Source organism: Urocitellus parryii, chromosome 4 (genome assembly GCF_045843805.1).
Source record: "Urocitellus parryii isolate mUroPar1 chromosome 4, mUroPar1.hap1, whole genome shotgun sequence".
Classification (NCBI taxonomy): domain Eukaryota; kingdom Metazoa; phylum Chordata; class Mammalia; order Rodentia; family Sciuridae; genus Urocitellus; species Urocitellus parryii.
Genome location: NC_135534.1, coordinates 60,881,191 through 60,908,596, shown reverse-complemented (window position 1 = coordinate 60,908,596; position 27,406 = coordinate 60,881,191). Strand labels below are relative to the sequence as shown.

Here is a 27,406-nt window from a genome sequence, read left to right as displayed (position 1 = left end):
TCTCTCTCTCTCTCTCTCTCCATCATTCTCTCTTAAAAAAAAAGAAACAGGTGATAAACAGTACTACTTAAGGTTAAATTACAGAAAATTCTTAAAATACTAGACAATGGTTTGTGAATGTGATTTTTTTTTAAGCTGGACAGAATGGTCCATTTGTCCTTGCTGAATAAAAATAATATGAGAAAATGGACCAGACACAGGGGTGCACATCTGTAATTCTAGCAACTCTGAAGGCTGAGGCAGGAGAATCACAAGTTTATTCAGCTTGGGAAACTTAGCAAGATCCATTCAAAATTAAAAGATAAAAAGGGCTGGGGATATAGCTTAGTGGAAAAGCAGCCGTGGGTTCAATCTTCAATACCACAAAAAAGATACTACTACTACTATAAATAATAATAATAACAATAATGATAATAATATGAGGAAATAAGCTGAATATTTATATATTAAACAAATTTTAGAGCAATTTACTTTAGTTAACTTCAAAATAAGCCTTTAAAGTAGAAAATTAGAGATTGTTATATCATTTTTTTTAAAGAGAGTGATAGAGGGAGAGAGAGAGAATTTTTTTTAATATTTATTTTCTAGTTTTCGGGGGACACAACATCTTTGTTTGTATGTGGTGCTGAGGATCGAACCTGGGCCACATGCATGCCAGGCGAGTGCGCTACCGCTTGAGCCACATCCCCAGCCCTGTTATATCATTTTATAAATAAAAAATTGACATATAGAGGTTCATTAACTTATAGAGGATCTTACTTCTCATTTATACTGTCTCTGTGGGGGGAATTGTGCAGTCTAGAGAAAGAGGAAACATTCAGAAATGAAACAGCCCTTTGCTTCTCTATCTCCTGAGACGTTTCCCTCTCTCTTTCATATGTCTGCTTTCCCTTGATAGAATCTGAGCTTCCAAGGGTAGCAGTATATAAACTTTCTTCTCTAATTTGAGAAGAGATGTTATATGCATATCTATTAATTTGTTCAATCATTATCTTCTCATTTATTCATTATCACTTACTCAGCTACTTGTTCACTTATTCTTGCATTATTACACAAGCACCATCAAGTATCTAAATGGAGAGTCCTTGGGAGATTTCCTGTGGATGGACAGAGTACAATAAGAAAAGACTGCTACCCTTGGAAGCTCAGATTCTATCAAAGGAAAGCAGACAGATATGAAAGAGAGAGGGAAATGTCTCAGGAGATAGAGAAGCAAAAGGCTGTTGACTTCCTGGAAATGAAGCCAAGTGCCTGCATTCTTCCTGGCCTCCCATGTGAAAAGAAATTCTGGGAATGCTAAAGCCCAATTCTGACTACTTCAATACCAAAGCTGTTAAAGCCACATTTTTTCAAATACCGTGTTGGCAAAGACCCTGGCTGAGGACAGGATCAAAAATCAACTACCCACACTAAACTTACACATTGGAAATATTACATTCCTAGCACATAATCACTCCTATTTGTGCCTGTCTCCTTAAGAGTTATGCAGGCCCATAACCAGAATGTAACTAAAATCTTTAATTTTGTTCCCACCTCCTCTAAAAATCCCTGTGAGGATGCTCAGCATTCTTGTGATTATTTTTCACAAAAGACCATTTTTCTGCCTCTAGAGAATATTGATACAGCAATTTGTGGTTAAAACCCAAGACAGCCCTGGCAGGCACCAGCCTGATGTTTATTTAAAACAGAATTAATCCTAGAACTTGAAGGGCATCGCCCACATTTCCTGATTGTTCTATTCCTACTGTGAATCTGCCTGGCGATTCTCCCATCACCAGATCACCCTATGCTTGTAGATCTGCCAAGGAGTCAGAGCTTGAACCTGAAAAGCATCTTCAACAGTCTGCGGCGTATTTCCTTTGTCTTAATGGAGTAGATGACAGGATTCAGCATGGGAGGCACAAAGAGGTAGAGGATGGACATTAGAATATGGACAGCATGGGGTAATCCAGCCCCAAAGCGATGCACAATGGACACACTGACCATGGGCACATAGAAGATGAGCACAGCCAAGATGTGGGACACACACGTATTGAGGGTCTTAAGGCGCTCCTCCCGAGAGGCAATGGCTAGCACTGATCGCAGGATGAGTACATAGGAGATGAGGATGAGTGCAGAGTCCAGGCCAAAGGTAAGCAGCACAATAGACAGCCCATAATGGCTATTGAGGGAGATATCAGTACATGCCAATTTAATCATATCCACATGAAGGCAGTAAGCATGGGAGAGAACATTCTGGGCATGGCAGAAGGGCAGTCTGTGCAGCAGCAGTGGGAAGACCAGGATGAGGGCAAAGCTGCGGAGAACAGTCCCCAGGCCCATGGCCAGGATTCGGGTATTGGTGAGCACTGCAGCATAGCGCAGCGGGTTGCAGATGGCCACGTAGCGATCGACACTCATAGCCAGAAGGATGCCAGACTCTGTCCAAGAAAAGAGGTGGATGAAAAACATTTGAGCCAAGCAAGCATTAAAGGTGATCACTCGGGCACGGAAGCAGAGGGCAGCCAGCACAGTTGGCAATGTGGACAAGGACACGCCCAAGTCATTGACTGAGAGCAGGGACAAGAAGTAGTACATGGGCTGGTGCAAGCTCTCTTCCTCCTTTACAATGAGGAGGATCAGGCTGTTGCCCACGATAGAGATGGCATAGAATAAAAGGAGAGGAAGAGATAGCCAGGGCTCCATGGCCTCCATCCCTGGAAAACCCGTCAGAATAAAGCTGGGAGCATCAGAGGAATTGATCCTGAAGTTGCCCATGAGAGAATGAAGACATTAGCTATCAGTCAGGTGGATCTTTCAGAGAAACTACACCGTACGTTTAAGATTGTTACTGTTCCTAGAGAGGAAAAAGACAATGCCAGAGTTTATAAATTGCGGTTCCATTCACGAAATTCACTGGTGGCATAGGCAGTTGATTATGAAGTAAAAGCTGTTGAAATAAAGGCTTCTTTTTTAAACCACTTACAGAAGAGTAGATTTCAGGGCAGTTGCCCATCTCATTTGTTTTCACTAGTAGACAATTAGTCATCTGCCTTAGGAACATTCTGTTGGCAAGCTTTCAGACAATTCAAATTTCAGAGCTATGATCATATCTAATGTACTAGAAATGTTAACATTTACAGCCATTCTGCAAGATTGGTGAACAAATGTGCAAAAAAGGGAAAGGAATCACCCCAAGTTTTCTGGTGTCAAAGTTACACAGCAAAAATCTGAATGCTGTAATACTACTTCAATCCCAAGGTCCTTATATATTCCAAGACCCACCATGTCTTTGTAGGATGCCTGGAAAATAAATAGCTCCTAAGAGGCATTGTAGTGTTTCAGTTAAGGGTTTGAGTCCTAGTGTAGCTACATAATACCAATGTTACATTAGGAAGTTTTCTTAAACTATTGCCTTTACTTATAAAATAGGGCAAAAATAGAATTGCTGTATAGACATACAGATATACATATGTTAGAGGAGAGAGAGTGAAAGAGAGAAATTGGACTTATCAAGATAGAAATTGAACATATAAAACCGATTAGTAAGCATTACATATATAGATATTATAATATATATATATTGCTTTTAGTTTATTGTTGCTATTTAAAACAATGTTTATATGGGAAATTTATTATACTTTGTGTTTTCTTTAACAAAAAAAAAGTGTATGTGTTACATAAAAATATTTCAAACCATTTATCTTTACATAGTAGTTAGTGGTACAGCTAACAAAAGTGAAATACAAAGACTTAAGAAAGAAAAATTATAACATTAAAAATATTCCACCCATCACCTTAATTTTCCTATGAACTTATAAAAATGGCATCCTTTCATGCCCTTAGCAGATCATTGTTGCTCCTCTTAGAAAGATTCTCACCCGGGAAAAGGTGAGGAAGATTACCTTACTTAAGCCCAAGAAAGGTTATGAGAAGATGATAAAGATACAATACAAGGCATTCTACATCCTTCCCTCACTCTCTTGTGCACCATGGAATTTCAGGAATAGCATTTGAGGAAGGAACTACGTTTAAGGATACTTCATGCTATTTCTGTGGCATACCACAAAACCTTTGCAATACCCTGTAAAAATGTGGCTTCACCTACCAATTTCATAACTTAGGTATTAGATTCCCTTCTGCCACTCATGAATTATTCTGAATACTTGAGTGTAATTACCTATCCTTGAGTAATTTTTTATAACACTGGCATATTTATTATTTTATATGACCCTCAGGAGAGAAATATATTTTTCTCTGTTTAATCACATTAGTCCTCAGAATGGAATTATCTACTAGGGGTATAAAGGTCTGAGAAAGAGTCCCAAGGACCTAATCCTAAGCAGTAGCATTTAATATAAAGAGGCAGGAAAAAGGAACAAGATAATCCCTGAGAAACCTGTCCCTTGCAATGATCCTCCATCATTATCATGCAATACAAAGTAATAGGCATTGAAGATTTTAGAGAAGATGGTCTCAAGGCCACCCATCTTCTTGAACAACCCACATAAGTCTCATTCCACCAAGTAAAACACTTTTCACCATAAGGAAATTGTCTTAAACTAAAAACCTTCTGCAGCAGAATAAGGATGGATTTAGTATCTCCTTCCTGATGTACCTGGAAATGATGGAGTGCAGCTGAGTGGCCTCTGCTGACAGGGTCCTTTCTGTTTCCTAATATTTTTCCCTATATTCACATGAAGCAAAAAGCGGGGAAAGAGTGAGGAGGAAAATGACAAAAGAGTAAAAGAGTGATAGGAGAACAGGGAAAAGAGAGATGGAAAATGGGCAGAGAGAAAAGGATGAAAAAGATATAGGAAATAAAATGGAGGTGAGAAGGGGCAGGTGAGAAAAGGGAAGCAAGATTGAAGGAGTTTTAGTGAGGTAGATAAATAGAACAGCTACAAGGCCACGCCCCAGCCTGTCTCAGGTGCTCCTGGAGAAGTGGGCTGTGCTGTCGCCAGGCCAGGCCAACGCTGTGGAAGACCCCACACTCATATCACAGTTCATAGGAGCTGACTGTCAACCTCTGAGCAGTGGAAGGGCTGTAGCGAGACCTAATATCCCCTAGACAAAGTCTGCTGGGAATAGGCTCCTCGCAGCAGGATCCCAGTGTTCACCTCCTGCTACCTATTCCCTAAGGTGGTTCAGAACTCTGGGCAAAGACCAAGGCAACACTGCCAGTCTTCCCAGCCAAGCAGGGCGTATCTGCCGCCACACCATGTCTCATGGCTCCTGTCATCATGTAAGCAATCTGTCATTAGGATCCTCTGCCAAATGATACTGGTATATGGTGCCCTTAAACCAGAAGATTCTGGAGGGGTTCAGAAGAGCTGAATTTATATATATCATAAAGTATATTTACAATATAGGGCAATGGTAGACGTTTGGCTATCTCAGTTCTGGTTTAAAGTTGAATAACTCAGAGCTATTAAAGGGACATTTCATGAAAAAAGTATAAAGAGTCAAACAATGATTTTTTCACACTTTCACCTAAAGAACTTGTTTTAAAGTTGTGATTAAAAAATTATCAGGAAGCTATGTTATTATTAAAAAGCTAAATACGTTCAAACGATTGAAGTACTATATTTAGTAATTGCAAGTAAAATGTAAATGTTTCAAACTCACTGTATGCTGCTTAAGGACAAAAAGTTAATGTCATGTGCATTTGTGTTTGTATACTTTTAGAGAAGATGTACACAAGAAAAGATAGTCATTATTCAATTAAAATTATTTTTATCAAGTAATTTCATATATTTTGAAGTTGTATTCAATATGATTTAATCTTGTAAAATGTTTCCTATTTCTTAGTAATATATAGTTTTCTCTTATGTTACATAATAAATAAAAATTAATGTAAAGACTGACAAGTGAATAGGAATATTTCTGATCTTTACATGCTTAATATTTATTCAATCTCAAAATATTATACAAGTATAATGCACACATGTGTACCTAGGTACTACAGGTTGACTGTGCTGCACGTTAAGCTCGTCTTTGGCTCCACCACCCTGTCTGTGCTCTGCTTTCCCATGCTCAGGTGGGATCACACTTTTTCTTTGCCTGCCAATTGCCTGTCAGGTTTTGCCAACAGGAAGCATTAGAGGCAGACTGGAACACTGAAAGAGGCTTAAGGGATCCTATTCATATTTTTTTTTTTTTGTCAGTGTCACCCAAGAATCTGTTTGTTTCCTAAGCAAAGCAGTTAATTCTAATAGAAGCAGTGGCTTCTGCTTACATTTTTATTTGTCCCTTATTTTTCAACAACCTCAACATGTCCCTCAATGTACCAGCATCACCTGACTGGACTATCTCCTTAAAGATCTGTGCATCACCTCTGTGAGACTCCTCCTCGAGTTTCAAATAGCCAGAAACTACTTTCTTGGGACAGTTACTGATTAATTATAGCAACTACTCTTATTTATCCTGCATTATTGAAAAAAAGTCATTCCCAACCAAGTTATTTATGTGGATAATTTCTTGCAGCTTAATTTTTATAAATAAAATTGAGAATAACTGAATGTGAAACTTTCCTCATTCCATTGGTCTTGACTTGTAGACATGTAAAGTAACTTTGGAGAAAAAAAAATCAAAGGCATTCCTATATATCAGCAACAAAACTTCTGAAATGGAAATGAGGAAAACCACTCCATTCACAATATCCTCAAAGACAATAAGATACTTGGGAATCAACCTAACAAAAGAGGTGAAAGATTTATACAATGAAAACTACAGAACCCTAAAGAGAGAAGTAGAAGAAGATCTTAGAAGATGGAAAAATATACCCTGTCCATGGATAGGCAGAACTAACATCATCAAAATGGCGATATTACCCAAAGTTCTCTACAGGTTTAATGCGATGCCAATCAAAATCCCAACGGCATTTCTTGTAGAAATAGATAAAGCAATCAAGAAATTCATATGGAAAAACAAAAGACCCAGAATAGCAAAAGCAATTCTAAGCAGGAAGTGTGAATCTGGAGGTATAGCGATACCAGATTTCAAACTGTACTACAGAGCAATAGTAACAAAAACAGAATGGTACTGGTACCAAAACAGGCAGGTGGACCCATGGTACAGAATAGAGGACACAGAGACCAATCCACAAAATTACAACTTTCTTATATTTGATAAAGGGGCTAAAAGCATGCAATGGAGGAAGGATAGCATCTTCAACAAATGGTGCTGGGAAAACTGGAAATCCATATGCAACAAAATGAAACTGAATCCCTTTCTCTCGCCATGCACAAAAATTAACTCAAAATGGATCAAGGAGCTAGATATCAAATCAGAGACACTGCATCTGATAGAAGAAAAAGTTGGCTACGATCTACATACTGTGGGGTCGGGCTCCAAATTCCTTAATAGGATGCCCATAGCCTAAGAGTTAATAACAAGAATAAACAAATGGGACTTACTTAAACTAAAAAGTTTTTTCTCAGCAAGAGAAACAATAAGAGAGGTAAATAGAGAGCCTACATCCTGGGAACAAATTTTTACCCCTCACACTTCAGATAGAGCCCTAATATCCAGAATATACAAAGAACTCAAAAAATTAAACAATAAGATAACAAATAACCCAATCAAAAAATGGGCCAAGGACCTGAACAGAAACTTCTCAGAGGAGGACATACAATCAATCAACAAGTACATGAAAAAATGCTCACCATCTCTAGCAGTCAGAGAAATGCAAATCAAGATCACCCTAAGACACCATCTTACTCCAGTAAGATTGGCAGCCATAATGAAGTCAAACAACAATAAGTGCTGGCGAGGATGTGGGGAAAAGGGTACACTTGTACATTGCTGGTGGGACTGCAAATTGGTGAGGCCAATTTGGAAAGCAGTATGGAGATTCCTGGGAAAGCTGGGAATGGAACCACCATTTGACCCAGCTATCACCCTTCTCAGACTATTCCCTGAGGATCTTAAAAGAGCGTACTATAGGGATACTGCCACATCAATGATCATAGCAGCACATTTCACAATAGCTAGACTGTGGAACCAACCTAGATGCCCTTCAATAGATGAATGGATTTAAAAAAATGTGGCATTTATACGCAATGGAGTATTATGCAGCACTAAAAAATGACAAAATCATGGAATTTGCAGGTAAATAGATGGCATTAGAGCAGATTATGCTAAGTGAAGCTAGCCAATCCTTTTTTTTTTTTATTGGTCGTTCATAACATTACATAGTTCTTAATACATCATATTACATGGTTTGATTCAAGTGGATTATGAACTCCCGCTTTTACCCCGTATACAAATTGCTGTATCACATCAGTTACCCTTCCATTGATTGACATATTGCCTTTCTAGTGTCTGATGTATTCTGCTGTCTGTCGGATAGCCAATCCTTAAAAAACAAATGCCAAATGTCTTCCTTGATATAAAGAGAGCAACTAAGAACAGAACAGGGAGGAAGAGCATGAGGAAAAGATTAACACTAAACAGAGACGAGTGGGGGGAGAGAAAGGGAGAGAGAAGGGAAAGCATATGGAAATGGTAGGAGACCCTCAATGTTACACAAAATTACATATAAGAGGTTGTGAGGGGAAGGGGGGAAACAAGGGAGAAAATTGAACAACAGCAGATGAGGTAGAGAGGGAAGATGGGAGGGGAGGGGAGGGGGGATAGTAGGGGATAGGAAAGGTAGCAGAATACAACAGTCACTAATATGCCATTATGTAAAAATGTGAATGTGTAACCGATGTGATTCTGCAATTTGTATTTGGGGTAAAAATGGGAGTTCATAACCCACTTGAGTCAAATACATGAAAGATGATATGTCATGAGCTTTGTAATATTTTGAACAACCAATAAAAAAATAAAAATAAAAAAAATTTTAAAAATTCTATAATTTTCATCAAGAAAAATATTTCCAAAAACATATTTAATAATGCATGAAATTTAAAGATTTTAATATTGCTTTTATTGAAGTATCACCATGATAATTGCAATAAAATATTTTTACGTTGAATCCTATTATTTTAGGAAAAAAAATAATTCCAATTTATATACATCTTTTAAAATTTTTTTAGAAGTTGATGGATAATTATTTTATTCATTTATTTATATGTGGTGCTGGGACTTGAACCCAGTGCCTCACACATGCTAGGCAAGTGCTCTACCACTGAGCCATAATCCCAGCCCTCTAATTTATATACATATTTTAAGTATGGGAGTTATCATCGTGAGATATAAAAGTAAAAAATGAATAGGTAGGATAATGAACCAATTCCAAGAAGACAAAGCCATAATATTAAATTTCTGACATTTCAGAAAAACTTTCTCATATATTTTAAATAAATAATGGTAAATGTAATACTTCTAGATGTCCCTTGGTACATTTAAAATAGTGATATTAGAGGTTCATTTTTAAATGTCAAAATTCACAATACACTGAAAATTACATATTTTTTCTAATATTTCTGCTTTTAACAATAACTTCTAGACATCTACACAAAAGTTTTTGAAGGGGCATGTACGCATCTATTTATTTGTTCTAATTCGTTACACATAACAGCAGAATGCATTTCAATTCATAGTACACAATAGAGCACAATTTTTTATTTAAGAAAATGAATAAAAATCTTGAAGAAAACTGGTTTGGATTAATTTGAGAAGAAAATGAATGTTGTAAGAGCAAAGTGCTCTGAAATGAAGGAGAATGAATGAATCCTGAAAGAGGGCTCTGATAGATGTAAAAACCTTCCTGACATTAGATGCTAACTGTCATGAGATACAGTGAAGTGAATTCAGACCAGGCACTGATGTTAATTCCTACAAGGACTGGCTTTGTGGGCACACAACATGGGCAATTGCAATGAGTCATGCTCAGAAAACTCACTTTATTTACTACTCTGCTATCATTGCAAGTAATTATTTTTATCTTGGAACTTGCATTTTGTCCAAATGTGCATAATGCCACCAGTCTGATAGTGCCACACTATGTGTACATGTCCAATACCATTATTTGCTGCACCATTCACATCAGTCTTTCACCATGCCCTTATAGGCACAGAATTCTGGTTGATTCACCCTGAGTGAGAATTCAATGAGGCTCATTAAGGTAAAGATAAAAAGACAGAAAATGGAGTCAAGGAAAGAAGAAATAAGAATGGAGAATAAAACACATAAATTAGATATTTAATTTCCACTTTCATTACAAATGTACCAAAAAGTTTTCCTGGCTCCTTTCTTCTTTTATCAGCTACTTATTTTCTTTCTCTTCCTCAACAGACATACCACAAATCAAATCCCTAGAGAAGGCTACCTGATTTTTCACACCTGATTATTACAGAGGGAAGCAATAAATAATCTCACTTACCAAGACCTTCAACTAAAGGAGGCTGGAATAGAGAGATGAGCTGAAGACATTTAATGAGCTCAGAAAACTGAGAACACCGGTTGCACATTCAGACCCTCCACTCCCTCATACCTCACACATCTAAACCTGCAGACATAGCTGTCACTTGCCTAAACACAACTTTGTATCCAGATACACACCTCCTGCCCAAGCCATCACACAACCATACTCTGCCACACAGCTTCTCACGGATGTCACAGATCTTTACTCAGAACCCCTATCACATCCTTCTACACCTGCAAGTGCACGTCTATTACTAAGGTAAGTGCTTAAAATCAGATTTACAAGCAACTGTTCAGTAAAATAATAATAATAATAATAATAAAGTAATCCAAGAGTTAAGTTACTGTACTGAAATCTAGGACTGAAAAGAGGACCTCAAAAACTCAACCATCATGGAGACAAGATGCTGAGAAAAGTATGGGAGGGAGACCCATTGTGAAAAAGCTCAGTACCTTTTCCCTTGTTTCTCCAAGGAAGAAAAATAAAACCTGCTCTTACCCTAAACTTCCTAGTCCTCCCATCCATAGATGCAGAGAGAGTAGCAGATAAATTGCAACAACCATTTGAAAACATCCTTATGAAGCGAGAGTAGGCCAGGAAGAGAGGACAAGGGAAGATCTAGTGATTTCAGGTCTCCAGACTCTGCCATTCAAGTTTCTTTCCCCCAACAGTCCAAAATCTTCTGGTGTCATCACTGGAAATCTCACTGAAAACAGTAAGGGGCTCCTTAGTTGTCTTCACTTCTTTGAAGTTCAGATAAGAAGTACAGAAAAGTTTTTGGAGTGTTAGAAATCGATATTAATTGAAATGTTTGTGGTTTTTTTTTTTTGGAAGAGGTAGAAATTCAATTATTGGCCATATTAATGAACTGTGGAATAAGAAACGGCTAATTTCAGTTAAGATAAGAGACCTAATTTCAGTTCTGCAAGTAACATGCCTGTGATCTAAATTACATCAGTTCACTTCTCTGGACCTGATCTTCCTGTTAGAAAGGGGTATGAATATTTAAACACTTTAGATTGTAAGGAGATAAAGGACTTGTAGAAGGAGAAGGAGGGGGCAGAGGAATGAGGAGGGGAAGCAGAGGTTTTATTCAGAGAATTCAAATATTTAATACCATGATATTAATCTTTGCTAACCTACAAAATCTTATGAACCTGGTAAGCTGGATGATGTCATTCCTAGTTTGGACATAATAAACTGAGACACAAAAAAAGGCATTAGGATTTTTCCAGTGCTACTTAGTGAGCTGATAGAAAAGAAGAAAATGTCTACAGAATCATGCCCTTTCTAAATTGAATTTTTCCCCAAGAACAGAGAGATTTTTTTCAACGTTACACATCATTCTTGTTACAGAATCTGGACTGAAACTCAGGTTTACTGGCATTCTCTTCAGGGCCGTTTTAAGTAAAAAAAAAATAAAAATAAAAATAAATATTAAGGAGGGAATGTAAATAATTCTAGCTATTTCTCTACAGTCAAAATAAAATTTTTTGTTATATCTTTATGGTTAGTGGGGTAGAAAAGATGGTGGAATGAGACGGATATCATGACCCTAGGTACATGTATGATTGCACAAACGATGTGTCTCTACACCATGTACAACCAGAGAATTAAAACGTTGCACTCCATTTGTGTATAATTAATTAAAATGCATTCTGCTATCATGTGAAGCTAAATAGAACAAGTAAAAAATAAAGATATATAAAAAAATATGCTACCATAAAAAAAAAAAAGATCAGCACATCCTGCTTTCTCCCTCTATCAGTCTCTATTAACACCATTCTAATTTGGCCATATATTCTGTCATTACACTGATGGGCTTGCAGGGTGAGCTGACTTTGATACAGTTGAGCATGTTGTTGCCCAGAAAGCAAAGATGACTTTATCTCACTCTTTCTTCTATTATACCTAAAGGAATGTTTTTATCATTATAGGTATTAAATTAGGAATAGATATTAAATCATATCCAGGTTGTCTAGCGTCTTTTTTTGTTGTAGTTCTTATTTGCTTTTTTGGTATCAGGGTTTTTAACCACTGAGCAATATTCTCAGCCCTTTTTATTTTTTATTTTGAGACAGAGTCTCATTAGATTGCTTATGGCCTTGCTAAGTTGCTGAGACTGGCCTTGAACTTGGGATCCCCCTGCCTCAGCCTCTTGAGTTTCTGAAATTACCACTGCACCACTGCACACAGTTTGTCCAGCTTCTTACAAGGCACTTCAGGAGAAATATAAAAGTAAGCATATGGCATATATCTGGGAAGACAGGTTACAAAGTGAGAAAAAGGGTGAATGCATCGTCAAATCATTGTCAAAAAGTTAAGTTCATGTTGTCCTTCAAAGAAATACTTTTCAGGTGCTTGAACATGTAAAAAAACATTCTCCACAGTCTGATAACTATTATTTCACAGAAAGGTCATAATTTCATGTGAATCAACCACATGCCTCTTGTTCCAGGGTAGACATACCATCAACCCTTGGAAGGAACCCTTGATTTGCTAGGAAGGATGTCAGCCTCCAACATCAGTGATAAGAGTCTCCCAGATACTCTCGTTCTGACAGGGATCCCAGGGCTGGAGTTTGCCCATATCTGGATTGCAATTCCATTCTGTGCTGCATATCTGGTAACACTGCTTGGCAATGCTGCCATCATCCTTGTCATTATGACACACAGTGCCCTGCATGCACCCATGTACCTCTTCCTTTGTCTTCTCTCACTCACTGACTTGACTCTCAGCTCCACCACTGTGCCCAAGACACTTGCCATTTTGTGGCTCCATGCAGGTGAGATTTCCTTTGCTGGATGCCTGGCCCAGATGTTTTGTGTCCATGTTATCTACTCTCTGGAGTCCTCAGTTCTCCTGGCCATGGCCTTTGATCGATATGTAGCTATCTGCAAACCACTGAGATACACAGTTATCCTCAACAATACAGTCATAGGCAGTATTGCACTTGTTAGTATACTCCGTAGTATAGCTTTTGTCTCCCCCTTCATTTTCCTGTTGAGGCGACTGCCCTACTGTGGCCACCATGTCATGGCTCACACATACTGTGAGCATATGGGCATCGCTCGGCTGGCCTGTGCCAACATCACTGTCAATATTGTCTATGGGCTGACTGTGGCCCTTCTGGCTGTGGGTCTGGATTCCATCCTCATTGCCATCTCCTATGGCTTTATCCTCCATGCTGTCTTTCGTTTGCCATCTCAAGATGCCAGACACAAGGCTCTGAGTACCTGTGGCTCCCACCTTGGTGTCATCCTCGTTTTCTACATCCCTGCCTTCTTCTCCTTCCTCACCCACCGCTTTGGTCACAACCGAGTTCCCAAGCATGTGCACATCTTTCTGGCGAATCTCTATGTGCTGGTGCCTCCTGTACTCAATCCCATCATCTATGGAGCTAGAACCAAGGAGATTCGGAGTCGACTTCTAAGACTGTTTCTCTTGGGGAAGATCTCAACATGAATTCTAAGTAGACCTTGGAGATAAGAAAAATAAATGGGTAGGATTACTTGCTAGATGCATTTACATGAATGGAGATCTGTGATATGACAAGACCGGGTTTATGTGGTTGGAAATTCCAGAAGGAAGTGGTTTGACCTGATGAAATGAGAGACTGGTTATCACATTGAACATGTTATGTTTCCACAGCTCCTTAAAGAACTCAAAAAAGCACAGAAAGATGATATTTTTTAATATTGTCTCAAAAGGGGCGGTGACCTAGTAAGGAGCAAGTCAGTTTCTCCTCTTAAGAGACTGGATTTCATGGTAGGAGTAAAAAGCTTAGAGTTCAAAAGCTAAAAAAAAAAAAATGGTGTTTGGGATTAATTTTAATCTGAATTCCACAACTTAGCATAGCAGTTAAGGGTACCTAGTGTGAATTCACAGCACTGAGATTTGAATCTTGGCCTCCTTCTGGTACTAAATTGGTGTCCTTGAACATGATGCCAATTGTTTCTATTGCCTCAGTTTGGTCAACTGTTAAATATGGATAATATTAATATCTAACCATTCACGTTATGTTGAGGAACACATGATAAATGTACATAAGACCGTGCCTTATGTGTAAATGTTCAATAAATAAAATGAAAAAGTCATCTCTAAAAATTATTGGGCAATTTGTTTAATTTATACAAGACTTTTATGTTGTCCCACCTCACAGGGTTATTATAATAACAATACTACATAACACTTCTGTACTATTTAAATAGACTTAAGGTGAGTGCTTAATAGGACCATATTTTCTCCTCCCAGTCACATATTTTGAGGTCTCTTTCCTTTTAACCATGAAGTTTTCCATTTTGTTCAGAATTTAGGGGAGCTGTCCCTGAATTCAAGTTATTTTTTTATATAGTCCTTATGTTTTAGTAATCTCAGTTCTAAAATGAGCAAGTCCACCAATACTTCAACCAACTGATCACAAAAGATGGATCTCACTGGTGTGTGTCGTATTCTTTTGTTGAATTAATAAATAAATGGCATCTTCACTATGCAATTATGAAGAGTATAGAAAATTCATGTCTAGTATGGTGTCTGGTACATATGCTTTGATTCTTACTCATTTGTATTATGCTGAAATAATTCACATGGAGGTACATCCATATAATTATGATAGAGCTAAAGAAGATTTTTGTTTTACCCAGGAAAGAAAGTAGAGAAAAAAATACCACCAAGTCCACAGGTGAGACAAGAAGAGAAGCATCAGCTCTGGCCTCAGGAAACTTCAAGTTCAGCTATACAGGCAAATCCTTGCACAAGAAGCTGTCCTGGGCCAGGGCCAGTCATGTCTTCCCATAGAGGAACTCAGAGGAGAAAGATCAGATATGTGGAGTTCTGAATGAAATTGGAAGAGAAAGAGGGACAGGACTGTGGTGCAGGAAGAAGGCACCAGAGAGGGTACTGACAGAGCTTAAGGCAACCTGGTGAGACTAGAATTCTAGGGGGCTTCAAAATCCAGGCCTATTTTAGAGATATGGGCAGCTCTTAAAAGTTTTATGAATCAATGTTTATGGAAGCACTTGATGAAACAGTATCAGTCACTTGTAATTGAAGTCTGAAGTATCATGTAGCCGGTGTTTAATGAGGAGAGGCAAGGTTTCCCAAGGTGACTCTTCCCCTGACCATGAAAACCCATATTTACATCATCCTTCCCTACAGAAGCATGGTATGTTGTTATGTGAGCACCCCCCCAAAACAATTCATCTTTTGAGGATAGACAAGGGTCACCAGTCCTAGAGCATGTGCCAGTGACTCAGCCTGATGTGTGTGAACTGGCCCTAACAGGGCCTTATGTAGCCCCTCTCTTGGACCACTATGAAATGTGTATGCATGGTTTTGCATATAGTGAAATCTCCTTATAATAATTCCAACTTTGGAATCTTGCTTTATTGAATATGCTTATTTATTTTTGCTGTAATTCTTAGTCTTTCAGTTTGTACTGAAGGAGACCCTAGAACTCAGTTCTAAGAGATTTGGCCCCAGTAAGGCACTGATGTTTTCCTATGAAGTTCTTCCCAGTTCTATAGCCCGTCTCATAGCCAGAATTCAACACACCCCACTACTCCCAAATCTATCTGTCCCTTTTTGGAAAAAAAAAAAAAACATACATAGAAGCACACAGTTACACATGGCCCCATATGCACACAATTTCTTATACAGAGAGAATTTTAAAAGAAAAACAAATCCTTCCCTCTGATCCCTAAGGAAACTCCCCCAATTCTGCCCTCACTTCCTCCCACTCCATATCAACATTATTCTATTTTGTTTTTACATGCTAATGATGATTTTCAGCAGCAAAGGGAAATTCTATTTGTTTTTTTATTACAAACATATAGAATTTTTTTTTCTTTTACTGTGAATTGGATGATTCTCTGAGCTTCTTCTCTCTAAATGAGATTCTAAACTCCCAAGGAGTTGGAAACGTAATTTTTCTCTTCCTCTGTGCCAGGGCATGATATGACATACTTTCTGTTCACTGATTTCAGGCAAAGTGATTGAATCTGATTATGGAAAAACATAAGGCTAAGAACACACTCTGGAATACAAGAGCTGAGGTTCCTACACCTATATCAATAACAAATTCTATGATCTTCAGGAAACTATGAACTTTTTCTACACCTGCTTCTTCAACTTTATAAATTTAGATAATTTATCTTAGTGTTTGAAAGGACAAATGTGGCTGCTATGTCAAGAATAGAGAAAAAGATGGGAGGCAAGGATGGTAGCAAGAAGAATAGAATGCTATTCTAATGACAATGTAAAAGTTATCAATATCAAGATGGCATCACCTAGAGCAAACCCAGTCGGATAGGAGGTTAAGAGGAGGTTAGGGGGGATAGACATCAGCACTACTGTAGATTCCCTGAAAGACTCTTACACACGTTTGCTTGTGATCAAAATTTTTGCCAAGGACACTCCAAATTGTAGCTTGCTACACACATCTATATCTGGTTATATAGAAGATATAGAAGAATACTTGCCTGATACAGTCTCTAGGAAATGAAAAAAAAAATAGACAAGAACTTCAAAATTAGGATGTCAGAAAGATGAGGAGAAACTAGTAAAGGAAACCAATAAGGCAAGGTCTTTGAGAGAAGAATTAATTTTAAAATGTGTGAAGACCAAAAATATAATGCAAAGTGTTTCAAAGAATGAGTGTGACCTACTACTGTGTCAACAGGACTGAGGCTAGTAGGCTGGTGACTAAAGAATGACCGTTGGATTCAGCAATGAATTTGGTTATCCTGAAAAAAGCAGTTACAAACTTTAGAATAATATGGGCAAACAATTATAGTAGGTCTAAAAAAAAAAAGGAGAGAAGGTGGTGTTGGTGGATATTGACAACACTTTGGTAGTTTCTCTTAGTGTAGAGGTGAGCAGAAAAATAGAATAGTAAAGTGATAAGTGAACACAGGACTTTTTTTCTTATTATTGGTAATATGTTCAGGATTGGAAAATGATGGAACATATATTGGGGAATTAACCACTAGAAAAGGAAAAGCTGATGAAGAAGGAAGGAAAGGGATACTGTCCTTGGATAAGGTAAGAAAGAAAGGAATCTAGTATTTTTGTAAAAAAGCTGAATTTATTAGTAATTCTATTCTCAGCAACAAGAAAACAGGCAATACGTTAACACAAAAGAACATAAGTGGGTAGATGTGGAGATAGGAACTTGTGGGTGTTCTATGTTGATGTCTCTTTCTCACTGAAAGGGAAAGTACAGTCTTCTGGCTAATATGAATATACCACAGTGAATCTCACCATCATGTACATCCACAAGACACTAATTAAAAAGAAAAAAAACTATAAGTAAACAGCAGAAAGATCAGTAGAGTAGAGGAAACGGAATGGGGGAAGGAGTAGGGAAGGGAAAGAGAAGTTCTGGGGACTGAATTAGAACAAATTATATTCCATGCTTTTATAATTAGTACAAAATGAATTCTAAGGTTATTTATAACCAAAAAGAATCATTTTTTAAAAGCAGAATAGGAGGGGCTGGTGTTGTGGCATCAATGGTAGGGCGCTTGCCTAGCATATGTGAGGCACTGGGTTCCACTCAGCACCGAATATAGACAAATAAAGTAAAGATCCAACAACGACTTAAAAAACATATTTTAGGGGGCTGGAGATGTGGCTCAGCGGTAGCGCGCTCGCCTGGCATGCGTGCGGCCTGGGTTCGATCCTCAGCACCACATACCAACAAAGATGTTGTGTCTGCTGAAAACTAAAAAATAAATTTTAAAAATTCTCTCTCTCTCTCTCTCTCTCTCTCTCTCTCTCTCTCTCTCTCTCACACACACACACACACACACACACACCTCTCTCTTTAAAAAAAAAAAAAAGAATGGAGAAAGAGAGATATTGTAGTATTGATAATCCAGGAAAAAAGAAAAACATGAGATCACACAGGAAATGCAATGCAAATTGAAAACAGAGGAATCTTTGTTAACAAGCTTTCCTAACTCACATTTATCTGTCAGTTTTTTTGCCTTGCCTCAAGCTGCTGTTTGTAAAGACTCAAAAGTCTTTTTTCTCTGTCATGATCCTTCTGAAAAAATTTACAGATCTTTGTTGAAGATGCTGTATAAGGCAGAATTTGAGAACTACATTCTCTCTGGATGCTTCCAATATAAAGGTGAAATAAACATGTTAATAAACGTGTTCGTTTTTCTCTTATTAAAAAACAAAAACAAAGGATAAATAGCTGCTGGGTTTGTGAATTAGTTCAGCCATAGCTGAACTTAAGGTGGTTTCCCTGGAATGGGAGGGCAAATCCAAAATTGAGAGGAATTAGAGATAGAGTGTGTATAAAAACATTACTAAAACTGATTCCAGGAAGAAGGAATGTCCTGTAGAGAAGGAAGCCAGGACAAGGTGGTTTTGTTTACTTAATGATAGCAAGGGGCAACAACCACTGTGCACCTCTGCTTGCTACACAGACTACCTCAAGGCTAGTACAGCATCGCTGGGGCTTCCTGTGAGCTGAGCACATTACACATCTGTCATCATGGTGCCCAGTACTGCCCCAATAAAGTTCTAGGTCCTAAAACTTTCAAGAAAGGAATGCCCTTGGTCCCCAGGACTAGGAGCCCATTCTGACAGAATAAGCAGCAAGAAGACACCTAGGGACTCAGGAGGGTGGCAGCAACAACAAATGAAGGACCTTCAGTTTTCTTCAAGAATGGTCCCACTTTCCTCTCCCCTTTGCATGTTGGGAGATATTGTAAATGAAATTGGGTTTTTTGTTTTGTTTTGTTTTTGGCCAGGTCTTATGAAATCCAATCTCACTGTTGTAAGGAGCAGGCCTGAAGATACGTTATGGAAAATTAAAGCATGCACTGAGCATCACAGACCTCAGTCATTGTTACCTGCCCATCAAACCTGAGGTGGGGATCGGAAAGCTTTTGGAGCAGAGAAAGGAGTAAATAACTGCCTTTTTATGAATGCATATATGACAAGCACTGCGCTATATATCATTTCTGTTTAACTTAACAGAAATCTTTGCTAATACCCAATAGATGGCATTACCTTCATTTTAAACATGAGGAAACAGACTCAGAAAGTCTGAGACATTTTAGTAACTGACACTTATTAGCCTTTACTATGGTTCAAGTATCTCCTGCTAGGAGATTCACTTACAGTAATCCTATGTAAGGACTGGTAGATAAAGAACAGCCTTCATGACATTCCAACTGTACCCCAAACCCTCAGACCTCCATGCCTTTATTCATACACTTTCCTCTACCTGGAATGTCTTTCTGGCTTATTCACCTGGCAAATGCTTACCCATCTTTTAAGACATTGGTTGAACATTACCTTCCTTTATGAAGTCTTTATTGATAATCTCAAGAAAAATTTATTTTATTCCCTTACTTATAATCTGACTATGCTTGGGACTAACCTTAGCTATGAGTATTGAATTGAGTAAGTTAGTGAATTAATGAACAAATAAAATGAGTTTTTTATGAGAATAGTAGCCTATAAAAACACCCAGTGACAAAAGTGAAGTCCCTCTGTCTCTTGAAGTAATAAATGCTAAAGGGACAGAAGCATGATTTTTAAGGAGAGAGAAAAAAATACAAAAATGCTGAAAGTAGGGGTGGGAACTATTGCTCAATGACTTTGCAACTGTTGTTCTGCTCCTAAAATACATGTCTGTGGGCACCATGTCTGCTCTCTAAAGTCCATGTTACTTCTGAACAAAAGTGAGAATCAGCACTACCCAAAGAGTTAGTGATAGAAACAGTCAGGTGTCAGGATTCCAGATTCCCATAGCCATATTTAAAATGAGTTCACTTTGGGACAATATATTCAACAGACTGCAAAACTGTCAGAGAATTGAGATACTGGGAAAGAAATGAGTTCATGATTGGCCAAGTGATGTGTTCAGTATTAGAAAGCAAGTCTCATGGTTTGCACATAATACTCTTCCCTTACACCCACAAATCTATCGGCCATCCACCACAGTTTCTATACTACTCTCATTATCTCAACTGATGGGTCAAGACCACATCATCCCCAAAGTGAAGCAATCCCAGAAGGATAGTTGACTACAAATCTCCTTGGTTTTAGTCCCATAGATGACAAAATTGAGCACAGAAGTCACTATGCCTCCAGGTTAGTCAGAAAGTTGTATACATGCTAGATGGTGAGTGGAAGTGAAGAAGGAGAAGAAGGCAGGGATGTAGAAAATGAGGGTGACACCAAGGTGGAAGCCACAGGTACTCAGAACCTTGAGTCTGACATCTTAAGATGGAAGGTGAAAGACAGCATGGAGGATAAAGCCATAGGAGATGGCAATGAGGATGGACTCCAGACCCATGGCCAACAGCCACAGTCAGCCCATAGGCAATATTGATAGTGATGTTGGCATAGTCAATGCTCATAAATATGCTCACAGTACATGTAAGGCATATCATGGTAGCCACAGTAGGGAAGATTAAGGATGAGACAACAGATATAGTGTAGAATATACCCCAAAATCCAATTCTGCCTATGGCAGTGTAGTTGAGAATGGTTGTATATCTCCATGGGTTGTTTAATCTCAATTGATAACCATGTATCTATCAAAGGCCATGGCCAGGAAAACCAAGTACTTTGAAGCACAAGATAAAATGGACACAAACCATCTGATCCAGGGATCCACCAAAGGAAATCTCAACTGCATGGAGCCACAAAATGTCCAGCATTTGGGGCCCTGTGGTGGAGCTGAAAGCCAGATCAGTGAGAGAGAATGTAGTGCCACCCCCTTTCTCCACAGAATAGTCTTAAGTGGGCTTCTCCAGAAATTTTTACCATGGCTGGTTTTAGGACTGTCAACAGAAGAGTCTCTACAAAAGAGTTCAATGTAGATAAACTTCCTATTTTTGTGTTGCCCTATTTTACTTGGCCACTGGCTGGGAAGAAATCAGCACTCCAGGGACTGGACAGCCCCTTTCTAGTGTTCCACAAATATAAATCCAGTATATAGTTTGTAGAAATTTGTAAACAAGGCCTCTAGCCTTGAGCTGGGGCTTCACAGATATGGGCTCCATGGTAACTGCTAGCAGGAGGAGGAAAGAAAGGGGACAAGAAATTTTCCCCTTCTCAGGTCCTTGAAGGGTTAACTTGCCCCAGAACAGTGAAAGAAAAAGCTGCTTTTATGTGAACTTCTGTAGACTGTGAACTTCTGAGCCCCTCCCCTTACATGCTGGGTATAATTATTGCGTGTGTATAATGAAGCAGACATTATTATTCTGTGTGTATATATGTGAATGCAAGATCAATGTGATTCTGCAAACTGTATACTCAGAAAAATTAGATATTATGTCCCATCTGATTCAAATGTATGATTGTCAAGGTCATTGTACTGTCATGTGTAACTAATTAAAACAAATTTTAAAAAATAAAATAAAATTCTGAAACTACCTGAACTAGGGGTTCAGGGGATTGATTACAACAAAAGCTGTGCCCTCTAAACCCGCCTGCAGCCAAATAAAACTGTTTCCTGCTATCTTCGGTGCCTTGCTTTGTCTGTCCCTACAACAAGAGAAGGCAAAGAAAGAGGTACATCGGTGCATGAAGGGCACTGTCCATCACAATGACAAAGATGAGGGCAGTATTCCAAGCAGTGCAACAAGATACATGACACAAGAAAGAATGGCAGTGCAGACACAGCAAGGCTCTTACCCTGAGACCTTTGTGATAGCGAAAGTTTCAGAGAGACCATCACTAGTAAAGACTGTCTGGAACCCCGCCTTTCTGTCAGCCAGCACTGTAACTGCTACTTCAAGGAACAAACTAAGCAGCACCCAATTCCATTATTGAAGCACGTTTTCTCTATATGTATAGCTAAAAATGCTTCATAGCTGCTTCCATTTGATTTAATTATCTATTAAAGAACAGATGTTCTTTCACTGTCTCTCCTTTACTGTAACTGTAATATACTTTTTAAACAAAGTTCCCAGTTGAAAGGGGTATGATTATGCATTGTTTTCTACATAGGGCAGGTAGATGCAGACCTCAGGTTGTTAGATTTGTCTTAGTGTTTTAGTCACTATGCTTTGATTCTTGGCTATCCTCCTTCACTTCTATATCTACAAACTTTTAAATGAATTTAGCAGACACCTGTTTCTTGTTCTTTTGAGTAGCTTATCAGATTTGGATAGAATGGACATAATGGGCCAGGCATTCACCATAGGAAATCTCAACCTTTTACAGCATCCTTTTGGCATACTTGCTTTCTATTTGGCCCTCACTCTCTCTACCTTGTGACTTATTTGAAACAATTACTCCAATAGACTCCCACCTCTGATGCAGTAGTTCTGCACTCCAAAAGGCAAAAGTTTAAGGTTTTCCATCAACTCTTTCAAATCCAGGCCATTCTGATATGATCGGATCCTGATCACTTGTTCTGCATCCCACACACTGTTGATCTGAGCACACAGAGGAAGATAGAAGGATAATGCTAAGACATGGGTGGAAAATGAAAACAACACCCTACATCTAACAGGCACTTTACAAGGGTAACTATAATATCCCCAAAGTGAACAGGTTCTGGTTATTTAAGAAAGTTTGCTAGGATTGTTTTTTCCCTGCTCCCGGGCTTTTCTTCAAATGTCTCATAATAGAATATATTTTAAGAACCACTTTCTGAATTTCTCATTTTTCTATTCCCATAATAGCTAACATTTAAGTTTCTAAAGATATTATATTGTGAAAAAAAAAGTCAAATTTTTTTTCCTTTAAAAAAAATCTGGGAAGTCATTTTATCATGATATTTTGTGATTTTCTTTTATTTTTACATTTCTATGATTAAATGTCTGTGTGCAGACTTTTGTCCATGATCGAAATTGCATGTAGTTTTTTGTTATGAAGCTATAGCTGGCACTTCTACTGTTGAGTAGAGATAATTCTCTGTGCCTCTAATTGTGGAAACTTATGACTTATGACTATGGAAACTTATGCAAATGGCTATCAAAGTTTATCTTCTACAGTATTACAACTCTCTGGAGTCCTGTTTTATATCCTTCATGTTATCTACTTTTACTGTAGTTTATGATGCCACAATGTGTCTCAGTGACTGTGTTTTGTTTTGTTTCACAGTGCCTGATAATACAGGTTGATGACTACTAATGTGAGCATTGTAGGTTCATTTAACATATTCTGCCCAGTGTCCTTCCCCTTTTCTAGTATTTTAATCCTACCCCAATACTTGTATTGCAGAAAGGATTTATTTTAGTAGATACCACCGACTCTTATCTTTAAATGTAGTTTTCCTCACAGCTTCTCACCTAGTTTTGTTCTGCTAGAGAGCTAATCAGGTATGCAGGGCCTACATAGTTGCTAATACCTTGAGGGATCTGCAGCCTCTACTCTGGACTGGCACCCTTGGATATGGCACAGGACAGATCTTCTCCATGGTTTCTTCTTGGAGACTAAAATCCAAGCTTTCATTCACCACAGCTGAGAGGATTTTGCAGCTTTGTCATCAAAGTCTACTCCTTAAACTTCTGGTTTGGATTCCTTTATCATCCTGAAGCTACAATGCAATAAACTTAATGGGGAAGAGAATGATTTACAGACATCAGTAAACTGCTCTCCATTAAGGTATAGCAGGGCACAGTACCAAGTAATTCTGCTAAGAATAATGCCAATAATGTCTTCCACCCTACTCAGGGATCTAACTACTGGAACCTACATGATGGTGGAGGAGGAAGAAGCCTACTTCTAGGATCCCAAAGTGCTTTCTTTCTATCATCCTCACTTTGTCCCAGGGACTCTTTCTTCCCTAAGAGAAAACATAGGTAACTGATCTCAGAAATTCAGACCAACAAATTTGAATAACCCATGTACTGGAAAGTAAGGCCCCAGAGATATTTGGGGTACAGTCCCTCACCTCCACAACCTTCAGGCCTTTAGACTCATGGGGCATCAAAACACAGTTGAGTCACAGAGCCTACCTCAAAGATGTGCCTCCTCCCCAGCCCCAAGGGCATGAGACTCAGTTGCTCAACCCAGACTTGCCTGTCTCCTGAAGTACACCCAAAATTTTTAGTCTTTCGTTTCCTCTTAACTTTCCAAGTATGCTTCCTCTCTCCCATATTTCCATTAACTTTTATCCTTCTACATGTTTACCTTTAGTCACTGGTACTCTGAAGAATGATGAGTCACATCACTAATGGATCAAAATTTTTCAGAAAAGGTGGATTGGGGAATTGTTGATGACTTTCACTGAGGTGTAAGAAACAAAGAATTTAGAATAAGGATAGACTGGGAAATCCTGAAATAGACTTGGAAATACTAAGCCAGAAATTCACCTGAGATACTCAGAGAGAAAGCTGGTACACTGGGAAAAGTACCAATATTAAACTAAGACATTTAGGAATCATTATTATAGAAGAGTCAGAGTTGACTATGAAAGTGGCCAAATTCTCTGAAAGAGGAATAAAGAAAGAATTGTTAATAAACACCATTCTGTAAGGGAATGGATTAAAAATATATTAAAGGAAGCATCTTCAGGAAACAAGTACATAGATCAAATTCTAAAACATTTTTGTAATGTGGAAAAATGGAAACGTTTCTTCACTTTAAGTCTCTTACTGGAATGGATGGTGAAACATCAGCATTGGAAAGGATGCTTCTTTGTACAAGAAATTCAGGGGCAAAAAACTCAGAGATCATTTTTAATAACTGATAAGATAGCAAATTTGAGCATTTTGCAGGTTAAAAAAGAAGAAGCCTGCATAGAAAGATAGAATGGTGCTTCAAAAGTAGAGCAGATTTCTGGCATAGGCAGATGCCAAAGGAAGAACTTTAGCAAAGAAGTAAGTTACACTTATTCTGAAATATTGACAGACTGTACCTTGAGACAAGGAAAACAAAGATAAAAGAATAAACAGTTTCAAGAGACCGTAAGGAAATTAATGCCTTCTTGGGATAGCAAAGGCTAGAATTCTAAGTTATTCTGGAGTGGAATAGAGATGACTCAGAATTTCCCCACCTCATGTTCAAAATTTAAAAAGACTCTGAGGTTGGAGAATAGATGAAGTTCCCAAAATCTTAAAACATGACCCACACTTTGCTCCCTTTGCCCACCTACCCTTCAATTTACATCACACGCAAGATCCAAGCAATCTTTTTAATGTAGAACAGGCTTGGGCAGTGAGACAAGAGCTGTCCAAGTATGCTCACAACACAAGCAGGAGGAATTCCCAAAATAAGTGACTTCCCTCCCCCTCCCCTTCCCTCTCCTTTTCTTCCCTCTATCTAGGGTGGTGCAGTGTGGGCATCAGCTGGAAGGACCTGGGCCTATGGCATTCCTAACAGTCTCTCAATGGCAGCGTAGATGTCTCCATCTGTGGCCATCAGGGCCTGCAGGTTGGCGTCATGATTAGCAAAACCCAAGGCCTTCAGCTGCTCAAGTTCTTGATGGTAGCGACCTTCGGTGATAAGGTATGAGGATAATGAGGACTGGGTAGACTGCGAACAGGCATGGACCAATTCATGAAGGAACTGAAGAACTGCCAAGGTGGGTTGCACAGAGTTTTCTCTATGACCCCTATTTTCTGCGACTCCTCTAGCCCCACGTGGCCTAGCTGGGTCCTGTAAGAGTGGACCTAGTGCAGGCACCTCCCTGGACAGTATTTGTAGGCCTTGTTCTATCTGTATCAGTGCCTGAAGTGCTCGCGGGTTGGTGAGAATGGAAAGTATTGGTATCTGATGATGCATGGGACTGCCAGTTGTCATCTGGTGTAGCAGACTTGGTTTCTGCTGTAGGACATACAAGAGTCCACGCAAAATAGAGGGTGAAGGTCTCAGCTGATTGGGTAGAGAATTTTTCTCTATGGACTGCTGGCTATCCTGAGAGGGAGGCTCTTGGCCTGAATGTAAGTCTTGAATACCAGTCCTATGCCCTGAACTGGCCTGATTTGCGGCCATGCCCCTGACCTGGGTAACCACTCCTGTACTGACCTCTTGTTCCAATGGCCTAGCAGGCACAGAAGCAGTAGGAATGGTGGTGGAAGTATCAGAATTGCCATGAGCATTGGTTTCTCCTTTGCAAGACTCTGAACCTGAGATGTGGCCTTTAGAGACAACTAATAGGGCCAGAGTGGAGAGCATGAGCTGCTGGAGATCAGAGCAGATTGGATGCATGGCGTTGTCACCACCTGGCACGGCCTTCAAGGCCTCCAGCCTCTGTTTCCCTGCCTCCAGGAGCTCCTGCTGCTGGGCTCGCTTCTGCAAGGTTTCCAGAGTCTTGAGAGCTGGGTCATGTTTCTGTACTGGCCTTGAGGATTCAGGAACGTGGTTGCCAGGAACGTGGTTTGCTTGTTTCTCATTGTCCAGACCTTGAATTAAAGGGTCTTCCAAGAACTGCAGCACAGACTCTGGTGCAGTCATCAGGAGTTGAGTCAGCTGGCTAAAGAAGTCAGCCAGATCAGGTGAGCTCCGGGCCAGCCGACCAAACCTAGTGAGCATCGAAGCCCCCTCGGAGGCTAGTGGTTCAGAACGATGGGTGCTGTGGCCTGTGGTGCCTGGCATAGCTCCAGGGATGGCTAACCCTTTCAAACGAGTCCTCACCACCAAGTGGACTGTAGTGCCATCCAGGATGCCCCGCTGGCTCAGTATATCTTGATCCCTAAGGATTTTTCCAGTGAAGATGAGTACCAATCGATCAATGTCACAGTGACGGCGTTCAGCGATCTGCTTTTTAAAGTGACGAACACTACTATCTTCTGCCAGCAAAAATTCCTGGCAGTCCCGTGGGGTCTTGACAGACACTCGGATGATACGTGATGACGGCTCCCTACCAGACACCAGCTGGCTGTCCCCTGCTTCTTTCCTAGCCCGTGCCATATTTCCTTGAGACAGAATGCTAGGCCACCTAAGGATACCGTGGGGCACAGACCTGTAGAAGCCTAGATGTGGCACTGAGTACACGTGGGTGCTGGGATCAGTAGATGTCCAGTGATGTCCTTTCACCCACGTCCTGCAGAGGCCACCTCCCCAGTGTAGCCCTGCAGCCACCTGGCTCCCTTAGAGGGGGCGGTTACTCCACTCCTGGACCAGCCT

At 39.3% G+C, this 27,406-nt stretch overlaps 3 protein-coding genes and 1 pseudogene across 3 annotated transcripts; 1 reads left to right on the top strand and 3 right to left on the bottom strand.

The window, feature by feature from the left end:
* Window positions 1-1,809: 1,809 nt before the first annotated feature.
* On the bottom strand, window positions 1,810-2,757 carry LOC113191343 (olfactory receptor 51I2-like). Its single transcript, XM_026401053.2, has one exon. The coding sequence runs from the start codon at window positions 2,755-2,757 to the stop codon at window positions 1,810-1,812; it is 948 nt and encodes a 315-aa protein (XP_026256838.1).
* Window positions 2,758-12,862: 10,105 nt separating this feature from the next.
* Window positions 12,863-13,819, top strand: LOC113191317 (olfactory receptor 52D1). The gene has a single exon (XM_026401009.2). It carries the CDS (start codon window positions 12,863-12,865, stop codon window positions 13,817-13,819), a length of 957 nt encoding a protein of 318 aa, XP_026256794.1.
* Window positions 13,820-20,337: 6,518 nt separating this feature from the next.
* LOC113191243 (olfactory receptor 52D1-like) lies at window positions 20,338-23,753 on the bottom strand (annotated as a pseudogene).
* Window positions 23,754-25,642: 1,889 nt separating this feature from the next.
* Window positions 25,643-27,190, bottom strand: LOC113191242 (ubiquilin-1-like). Its single transcript, XM_026400918.1, has one exon. It carries the CDS (start codon window positions 27,188-27,190, stop codon window positions 25,643-25,645), a length of 1,548 nt encoding a protein of 515 aa, XP_026256703.1.
* Window positions 27,191-27,406: the final 216 nt, after the last annotated feature.

Bases quoted from the DNA above. Each gene is read 5' to 3' on its own strand.
- LOC113191343 (XM_026401053.2), bottom strand. From the start codon at position 2,757: ATGGGCAACTTCAGGATCAATTCCTCTGATGCTCCCAGCTTTATTCTG.
- LOC113191317 (XM_026401009.2), top strand. From the start codon at position 12,863: ATGTCAGCCTCCAACATCAGTGATAAGAGTCTCCCAGATACTCTCGTT.
- LOC113191242 (XM_026400918.1), bottom strand. From the start codon at position 27,190: ATGGCACGGGCTAGGAAAGAAGCAGGGGACAGCCAGCTGGTGTCTGGT.